The 10,777-nt window shown below is 34.2% G+C and overlaps 1 protein-coding gene across 1 annotated transcript; it reads right to left on the bottom strand.

Annotated features, from left to right (window-relative positions):
• Positions 1–757: 757 nt before the first annotated feature.
• Positions 758–10,061, bottom strand: LOC111506632 (myeloma overexpressed 2 homolog). Its single transcript, XM_023161755.2, has 3 exons — positions 9,900–10,061; positions 4,681–4,753; positions 758–883 (listed from the first exon to the last, which is right to left on the bottom strand). The coding sequence occupies exons 1-3, from the start codon at positions 9,966–9,968 to the stop codon at positions 846–848; spliced, it is 180 nt and encodes a 59-aa protein (XP_023017523.1). The 5' UTR covers positions 9,969–10,061; the 3' UTR covers positions 758–845.
• Positions 10,062–10,777: the final 716 nt, after the last annotated feature.

Here is a 10,777-nt window from a genome sequence, read left to right as displayed (position 1 = left end):
CAAAACAAAGTAAGAGGTATGGAAGTCTCTAGTGATCGGAAACTATTGATAACACTGCATGGCATGATAACACCAATGTCATCGGTGAACCATGAAGATGAATAAACCTCTGAAGAAGCCAGCCACTCGTGCTGGGGAAATGTTAGGATACAGTTCCAAACTACGACGGCCCTCAAACCTGAACGAAGATCGTAACACTGGATTCTGAAATATCTTTCAGAAAAGGCACAACCAGAATATTGCGCTCGTTTTTTATAAACTTAGTGTTTTCTGGCTCTCTATGTATCCAAGTTTTGCAAGAAGGAGGATACATGTTTTTTCATTAGCCAGAAAGGTTCAATAACTTACTTAGCCAACGAACAATCAATTCAATTTATTCATTGGTTTTACTTGCAGATTACAGTAAAAGTAATATAAAACACGTCACAAATTACATATATAGGTAGACATTTCACATTTGAAAGTGACAATTTTGAAAATATAACAAATTAATTGAAATATATTATTGAATGAAAGTATTCAATTAGCTGGAATAAAATTCATCAATATTCGACAACAGAAAAGTTTTGAGATGCGAACCCCAAGCACCAATTTTTATGCCGACGGAATTAACGGATAATTTCTATTCATAGAAAGCGTTGACTACGAACAGGTAAAAGCTATTGTTGAAAAAAATCATACGTATCGATTATGTATCAAAGTGCCTTGCCTAGAAGTGCTAATATCGGGAATAGGGCAGTAAATAATACAACTTGGATTAATTTAAATATATAAATCAGTACAATTCAGAAAAAACTCCATTTGAAGTAAGCAGAGATGTGAATCAATAACATACTGAAATGATATCACTGTAGATCGTCATCATCATAAAGGTCGATGAAATCTGTAAAAAAAATAATAAATAACATATCATATCGTCATCTCAACCGTTGATTAACGGGAGTTTTTGAACACAAAAAATTTGTGATTCCTGTGATCAATACATGGCATTAGTAAGTATTTCAGTTTGACTCATTTTCCTTTTGAACTATGTTAAATGTTCAACTTTCTAGTAATTTCTTGAAACACGACACATTTGTTAATTTGCGATAGTGGAACTAAGATTTTTTATGTGAAGCAGCTGTAGCCGCACGTGAAAAACCGATTGTTGGCATGGCGACGTATGCCGTGGCGACACGTCGCCTCGTTATATGATAGACTAGTACTATGTTGGATATTACTGGAATTTTTTCCCACCATCAAATAGTTATTTTTAACACCTTGACACAGGTTCCGATCACCAAGTGACCACCTTCAAAGAGGAAGATTAAACTAGAAACTAACGTGAAGCTAACGCTATTTATGCTATACAGGTAAACCCTACAGGTGTACCACCCATACAGGTATACCACACTAAATTTATTTTACAATTTTGCCTTATCTATTATTTTAAAATATATGATATATATATATATATATATATATATATATATATATATATATATGATGTGTTGTTTTTCCGGGTGTTCATCCGTTGTGTACTATTTGATAGTCGACGTTTCGCCATCATCTCAGATGGCATTATCAAGACGAGTTACTGCTTCGCTTCGAGAGGTCACCAGCGACTGCTGATTTTTCAGGTCTTCCATATTTTAAGTGTGCTATGTGTTCCTTATATCTTACTTCAATATATCTTTTTGTCTGCCCATAATATTTTGCATCGCAGTCCTTACATTCAATTTCGTAAATTCCAGACTTTTCCGAATTCTCGACTTTAATCTTTTGGACTTCCCAAAAGGCTCTGTGATGTATGCCTTGTTTTAAAAACCACCTTCATACCTAGTTCCTTGAAAATATTTCCAAAGTTCTTCGTATATTGGTGGTATGGAACTGAGATGTATTTATCTTGGTTTTTGTCCTTTCTGAAAGTCGAGATTTTGTTCATTCTTAACCTAAACTTCTTCCTTATTATGTCGTTAGTGGCTGCTATTTCCTGTAATGTAGGTCTTTCTTTTGTGAACATATCATGTAATGGTAGTTGTCCCCCTTTTTCTAACTCGTACGTGAATTTTATTGATGGACATCTATTATTTAAAATGGAAACAAAGTCCTCAATATTCGATTTTTTGGTATCGAATATCGCGAAAATATCATTCACATACCTTAGCCAAATCTTAGGAAAATACTTCGACATTTCTTTGGTTTCCATTTCGAATCTGCTCATGAACAGGTCTGCCAGGTAGGGGGACAAGGGATTTCCCATGGCCGTTCCTTCCTGTTGTTCATAAAAGCAACCTTCTACCTGGAACCGATTTTGTTTCATACACAAATTATTAAGAGAAACGAATTCATCGATTTCGTTATTATTGAAATTATTTTTCTCTAGTAATTCCCTGAGGTATTGCAAGGTCTGTGGCATTGGGACGCTAGGAAATGAGGAACTAACATCAAAAGAAACCAAAATCTCACCTTCTTGCAGAACCATGTTTTTTGTATGTTGTATGAACTCTAAAAGAGATTTTATTACTAAAACTTGGTTCCGCAATAGACAAGGTTTCAAATTCCTTAGTGAGCTACTTTGCTATTTGGTAGGTAGGAGCTCCAATAGCTGACACGATTCTTGAGGACGTCTTTTACTTCGGAAATGCGACAACATACCCCTCAACTGAAACGGAAGTTACAAGTTTCTAACCCAACGGTGTCGAAACTATATTGCCTCCCAAAAATCCAAAACCGGGAAAATAAATGCGCCCCATCGTGTCAGCTATTGGAACTCCTACCTACCAAATAGCAAAGTGGCTCACTAAGGAATTTGAAACCTTGTCTATTGCGGAACCAAGTTTTAGTAATAAAAACTCTTTAGAGTTCATACAACATACAAAAAACATAGTTCTGCAAGAAGGTGAGATTTTGGTTTCTTTTGGTGTTAGACCTTGCAATATCTCAGGAAATTATTAGAGAAAATTATGAACAACAGGAAGGAACGGCCATGAGAAACCCCTTGTCCTGGCAGACCTGACTCACCGCGAAAGAAATGCACTCGACAAGCCACCGCGAATAGTCTACGCCAGTTCCGAAACCCCTAGAGATATCTGGAGCGTTCGTTGACGATATAAAAAGGCCGCTTTTCGTCCCGAGCGGTAGCCAGTAAGGAGCCTGTATTCAGAAAGCGAATCGAACGGTTAACAAACAGTAAAGATAAATTAGGCGTTGGTTGCTAAGTGGCGTATATAAGTTAGTTGCGATGTTAAAAATGAATTTGTTCAAGACATTTAATCACTAAGATCACTATTTTCTAATGATCGTGTACAAGAATAAATATAATAATACGACCATTGGAATTTACTCTTTTTGGTAATGATGGTCGAGCTAGAGTATACAGAGGAAGGAATGAACGTTTTATTCCCTGCTGCTTATCTTCGAAGGTCCTATTGTAGGGTGGATCAATAATGATGAGGGGGTGGAATAACACTCAATGATCGTACAGACCTTGTAGTCATCCGCCATGGATTCCTGACCGTTGGGTTTCCAGATACGTCACAGAGCAGAAGCGCACAATTTCATTTTTAGGCACGATGCAGGAACCGTCCCCACACCGCAGGAACCGTGCCATATCAGTTTCTCTCGTAATCTGTTCTTTTAAGCATAATATCTGTACGAAAATATATTTCTGCTAGGCGTCCCGCGACGGCTCACAATTTTTTTTTCAACATAGTCTCCTTTTAGCTGTATACACATTTCCCAGCGAAGCTCCCATCTCTGAGTAAACAAAAAGAAGTCGCTTGGGGCTAGATCCGGTAAATAGAGCGGATAATCAAGCAGTTCAAATCTTAATTCGTGGATTTTCGCCATAGCAACCGTTGAGATGTGAGACGGTGCTCTGTCTCAGTGAAACAGAATCTTCTTTTTCTACAAATGTGACCGTTTTCTCCGCAAATTCTGCCTTCAGCTTGTCAAGTAGTGATGCGTAGTATGCTTCTGTAATTGTTTTTCTTTTCTGAAGATAACTGATTAAAATATCTCCGTGACTATCCCAAAAAATAGTCGCCATCACTTTCTCAGGCGAAAAAATAGTTTTCCCTTTTTTTTCTGAAGCTGGTTCCCCCTTTGCAGTCGACTGTTTGGACTGTATTTGTGTTTCAGGCGTATGATGGTGTATCAAAGTTTCATCTACAGTAATTAATCGGCGCCAAAACTCGAATTTATCGCGCCTAAACTGCGCCAGAGGGTTCGAAATGTTTATTCGTATACGTTTTTCGTCTAACGTGAGCAAACGCGGCACCCACCGCGGGGACAGCTTTCTCATGCGAGAATGTTGATTTATTATGTGACAAACACGTTCTTTCGACATGTTCATAACCTCTCACTTTGATTTCGGCGGTCGTCCAGCACCATTTGGTGCTAGACAACCGCTAGACAATGGTGTAGAGTCCCTATATACAGAATTCAACTCATTTTTGATTCGCGTAGGTGTATTGCCTTTCAATAACAAATATTACATGAAGCTCGACTATTACATAAAAACTGCGCGTCCAAAATGGCTGAAACTTTGGTGAGTAACTGTTAACAGATGAACAACGAAATTCACGAGCTTTTATTTACGAGTGCTGTTATCTTCATGTTGAGGTCGGAAACTTTTCACACCCCCCTTGTATATTAACCATCTAAGAAAAGTTTACTCAACAATAATCTACCACTCACCGTTAAAGAAGTCAGCGTGTACAGCTTTATCATTGGCAGTTAAATCCATCAGTAGTCCGGATGTTCCCCCAGCCTGTACAATCAATATTCAAAATTGAATTAAAATGAATTCATATCGAACGAAAGAATGTAAACTTTCACGGTCGGAGATTACTCTCTGGAAGCTATTTTCCGGTTTTTTTGGCCGTGGTCCGCAGCTTTTCATGTCTGACATTTCGTCTACTACTGCGGCAGACATCAAAGGCAATGTGTTAACTGTCGCAGTGCCCGAGTTGGTGCTAGAGTTGTTATTTCCGTTCCGAACGCGTTAACTAAGATGTTGGTGTTTGAATCCTGATTTATATTATTATTAGTGGGCGAGGTTGGTTTCTCTTAATTGAATTACCTGACCTTGTTTGTTCACCTTTAAGGACAGGTAGCCAGATTTTATTATTGTTCATTGCCTCTTGTTTTCTATAGAAATTATCCCTGAGTTTTGAATTTCTATTGCCTCTGTACAGGGTGTTTCAAATTCGATCCTCACCATTGGGATCTCGGAAACTATGAGAGATACGAAGATGGTTAAATTGAGGAAAAGTTGCGCATTTACCTTGACTAACAATATGTCTTTGAGAAAGTTCTGAAATTCCTGGTATATCCGGAGATATCCAGAAAAAACCGAAATATTGGGAAATGGGTTTCATTTTTCGAAGGATTCGAAACTAAATTACACTTCCGCATTACAACTTCTTCCTTGATATATGGTATCCGACGTTTCGTCTTCCGGCCACCACCATCAACTTTATTTTTTCTTATGGCCGCTACTTGGATTCTTTGTTTTGAATACTGAATGAAACTTAAAATTACTATTTAAGAGTATATAGAGAGGCAATAAAAATTCAAAAACACAGGGATAATTTCAATGGAAAAAAGGCAATGAACATTATTAAAATTTGGCTACCTGCCCTTAAAGGTACACAAAGTCGGGTAATGCAATTAAGAGAAAGCAAGCCACGCACACCCATAACCGATTCAGAATGGAAACAACAACTCTAGCTCCGACTCAGGCACTGGGACCGTTATCACATCGTCTTTGATAATGTCTACCGCAGTAATAGACGAAATGGCATGCATAAAACCTTGCAAACCACGACTAACAAACCCGGAAAATAGCTTTCACACACATAATTAATAAACAAGACAAGAAACATTCTTCCGATCAATACAAATTGACTTTTATTGATTATTTGATATTGGTTTGTTAGAGAAAATCAACTTTAAAATTATGATAAATAGAAGAATGTTATTACAGAGATCTGCTAGATGAAATTTTTCCCTGTTTTATTTTATAGATTGAAAATGATAAAAGTGATTCTATTCATCGCTAAGTAGAACAGGGTCAATTATTTTTGAAACAAAAAAAATAGTAGGATCAAACTCATTGAAAAAGAAAGTTAATATAACAAAAATGAAAAATAAATCAAGGACGATTTGAGGTCGGGAAGTGGAAGAGGGTGAGTTTTTAATGGTAAAAATCGTTTATCTCGATTTCCGGCAAAACTACAAGTCCTATGGAAAAAAGTTAAATAGCAAAGTTGTAGGTATTAAAAGGACCTACAACTTTTGTATCTACACTTTTTTCACATAACCTCAAAATGTACGGAAAAAATTCAAATAACCAAGTTTTTGGTTTTTTATTTTTATCTTTCACAAAAAAATCACGAAATTTGGTGAAAACTCATCTTTTTATGTACCAAACACACTGTAATTTTTTGCATTTGAAATATTTATTTTTTCACCTTATTTTGATTTAATATCGAAAAAGCATGCTAATTTTCAATCGAAAATTCACGTGTCAAAATATCTGCTTTTTTAAAAAAGTCGGTGGGCTTTTTGTTCGTTGAAATCTTTACTTTCTATGGTAAATGTTCTCAGAGAATGTAAAAAAACAAATTTGACAAATTTTCTCTAATAATGAAGTTACTATGCTTTTCTTTGGCCAATATTAAAAAAAAGATGCAAACAAAGAAGATATTGAAAAAAAAAATCAAAGAGACAAAAACTAATGTATTAAAAATATTATTATGAATGGATAACATAATCAGTAAAAAGTATCTAAATTCAATAGTACGATTTACATGTATATTTATATTTTATGAGATTTTCTATGACAAAAATGTAATAAGAATTTAATAAATCAGCTTTTTTACTGAAAAAAAAAAATTATAGCAGTCACATTTTTCATATGAAATTCCCTTTAAATTCTATCTGTAATATTTTTTACAACTATTTTCACATATTTTTTTGCAATCTCAATGTTTTATGGATTTGTAATTTATTTGTTTATCAATGTAACATGGAATCTTACGTTATATGATTAATTAAAGTGTTAATTTTAATAAACAGCTCAAAATTGAACATAAGGATTAAACTTCCTTCCTTTCTTTGGAACATTCCCTCATCTTTTATTTGTATCAAGATGGAGTAGTAGAGAGCCAAAAACTTTCTTTACCAAAAATTAATCATTCCTAAAAATATAACCCCTTCAATTCAAATAAGATTTCTTTTGGCTGGGATTAAATCAAATAGGTGAATGAATGTCATTACGATGTCATCGATGACATGAGCAGATCAAGCTTATTCCGTGACATTAAAAATCGTAATTAATGAATGAATTGTGTGTATTTTCTATAATGTTATCCAATTTGGTACTGAAGAGCCTTAGGGCAAGTGTCTTAAGGCGAAACATCGATGTATACCAGTGAGGATGACAGTGTTCCATGTAAGTGCAATTTGTTACTATTCATTTAAAGTAGAACTCATGTGAATGATATCTGATCTTATTCCTCAACGAATGTTTGAAATACAAACTGAGTAAAGAAAAGTATCTTCTGTATAATTCAGTGTTCATATAGAAGTATTTGTTTCGAAAGATTTTTTTCTCTCGTGTAATTCAATGTTTATATGAAATTAGTTGTTTCAGGAGGACTTTCTTTCAGTTTGTGTCTGAAAGTTACTTCTTTGCATGATCTACACATCCATGTATAGAGTTACTCATTCTAAAATTGATTACTTCCTTCCTTTCTTTGGAAGATTCCCTCATCTTTATTTTTTGCATCAAGATGAAGTAGTAGAAAGCCAAAAACTTTCTTTCCCGAAAATTAATGATTCCTAAAAATATAACCCCTTCAATTTGAATCAAAATAAGGTGAAAAATAAATATTTTAAATCCAAAAAATTACAATGTGTTTGGTACATAAAAAGGTAAGTTTTCACCAAATTTCGTGATTTTTTTTGCAAAATATAAAAATAAAAAACAAAAACTTAGTTATTTGAATTTTTCACATAAATTTTAAGATTATGTGAAAAAAGTGGAAATACAAAAGCTGTAGATATTTTTATTACCTACAACTTTGCCATTTAACTTTTCTCCACAGGACTTGTAGTTTCGCCAGAAATCAAGATTACCCGATTTTTACCCTTAAAAACTCACCCCCTTCCGCTTCCCGACCTCAAATCAACCGTGATTTATTTTTTTCTTTCATTTTTATTATATTATCTTCCTTTTTCAGAGGTTTCCACTATATTTTTCTTCACTTTCTATCTTCAGCACTGGTCTAAAAATTAGATGAGGTAGGTTATCTTTTTTGTTCAGTTTTATGCTTACCCATATTTGATATTGAATTAAGTTAAAAAAATGCCATCAATATACCTATTCTCGTAAAGGCACTTATTTCTTGGTTATTATTTTGTAGAAATGACTTTCAATTTTTCCAAAGAATAGCAATTCAAATAAATTGACTAACTGGTTCACGTTTCGCTCAGAATTTCAAAACACCCAGTAAATTAATCAGCGTCGTTGGGCTATTGGTGTTAAGTTTTGAATCTAAGCACTGATGTTTCTTTTTTCAGTTTTTTTGTTGTTTGTTTTTTTATGCATTTACTTGAAATGAATATTTTGTTTCATTAGTAGAATAATGTGGTTTTGTTTCTTATAATTCTTCAATTAGCCACTAAAGGTTACCTAGGTCGTTATGAATAAACCCCAATCACGACAATAAAAGAGCGAGTGTTTTGTTGAAGACCCAAATATTTACAATATACAAAGTTACAATTAACAGTGTATTGAAACATTTAAAATAACCATAACCTTATAAAAGTTATGCGATTTTGATATTGCTCTCATACAAAGAACCTCGGGCGAACATCCGAAATATCGTGGGATTGGGAGAGATCTGGGGATAGTTCATTCATAACAAAACCTCAGAGACCCCAAAATGATAATTGTCAGCTTATTTTAACAGAAACTATGTTGATTGGGTGAGATACGCTCCTTGCGTAATGTACATACTTTACAATAAATTCGCCTCACCTTCGCATCAATAAGTTATTGTGAATGTGAGGCAATGGATCATCGAAGGCAAGCGATTTGCGGAGAACCCCAATTAGGTATGTCCAGAAGAATATGACAAACATTCAATGGAGGACCTGTACAAATTATCAGGAAACAAGGTTATTAAAACGAGTGTTGAAAGAGGGAAGGAAAACACAATAAGCCTGAGGCTGCAATGTTTTTTGTAGACTTGGAAAAAATGGACAAGTAAGATGACAATAGCTAAGAAAGTAACGATGAAATGAGAACTATAACTTTAATTAGATTTAGCGGATGCTGATTGAGATCACAGATATACAAAATAGTGAAAATTTTGTTCAAACAACATAGAGAATACAGGGCATTACCAAGCTTGAAATTGAAAGAAAGGCAGTAGTAGTTAGTCATTTATAAACTCATGAAAGTACAGTAATTTACTGGGAATTATAAATCTTTCACAAGTATAGAAGATATAAATATGGAGCACTGATGTGAAAAGATAACCCTAACAATACTATTGAAACCAATAGCGACAATCTAAGATGATAGTATCAAAAGTTTACTGGGAACTTTCATTCAACAAAACACTACCTAATAAAAATCATACTAGCTTATTTTTGGTATCCTTCATTCCAGACCACATTGCAGTGACATCCAACAGTTTACTGCTTTGGAAGTTTTTTTGTTAGTTTAATTGAATGAGGATTCAAATCATTTCAACCACACTGTCAACGGTTGCCACACTAACTCAAATACTCTTCAAATATCAAAATTATCTAAATGATTCAATATAATTCAATCTCATCACTGCATGAATATTGTAGTCTCATCTAAAATGAGCACAATCTTATGAATTTTGAATAATCACCTCTTCAAGATCCATGTACGCACCAGCACCTTCAGGGAACATTTCGTCGGCAACTAAAGCTGGTTTCATTTTTTAGTCGATTTAAAATTTTTCAATTTTTTGTTATGTTATTGTTTCTTTGAGAAAAAAAAGAGGTTATTGTTCAGATTTTCAGTGTTGCCACAGTCAAATTTATCATGTGAAAATGTTTTTCATGTTTCAGGCTTTTTATGATTGGCAACATTGATATTTGACATATATTAACGAAGTCTAATTTAATTAAAAAACTTTAAGTTGTGCCGTGTTTACGCCATCTTGAAATTTTTCATACTACGATCTACTACAATGAGTATTTTAACTGAAAACAATCAACGCATTGGTAGTTGACATTGTTATATTTTGTATTGTAGTAGCAACACAAAAAAAATTGTTTCACAGATTCCCACAAAGTTGAATTTTGAGTATTGCAATTACAATGACAGTAATTAGATAACTTCTTTAAAGCGAGCTCATATTAGAACGATTACGATAATATTTTTGCGGTTCCGCAATTGTCAAAATACCCTGTTCATGTTGAAGCGGGATTTTATTGTTGAATTTTAAATTTTATTACATGAACCTGAATGATGACATACGACCCATACGAATTACAACTTTTGAGACCAGACCCCATCATATCAGAAAATAGGACTAACAATTTTCTCAAGTTTTGTTTAATGGGAGAGTGTCTTCAAACCACTTATCTTAACGTTACTGCCAACTTGCGAGGGGTTCTTTTGCAAAATGAGTTTTCTTCAATAAAGGGCCAACCAAATTCAATAATTTATTGAATATGGAGAGAGTGAGCCTGAAATAGTTGAAATATTTCTCTAGATCACTAATTCTCATTTCAGCCACAA

Source organism: Leptinotarsa decemlineata, unplaced genomic scaffold, assembly GCF_025532065.1.
Source record: "Leptinotarsa decemlineata unplaced genomic scaffold, Ldec_3_MD MMD2_tig00026374_RagTag_RagTag, whole genome shotgun sequence".
In the NCBI taxonomy this organism is placed as follows: Eukaryota; Metazoa; Arthropoda; class Insecta; order Coleoptera; family Chrysomelidae; genus Leptinotarsa; species Leptinotarsa decemlineata.
The sequence above is the reverse complement of the archived record's forward strand: the minus strand, read 5'-3'. Positions and strand labels throughout refer to the sequence as shown.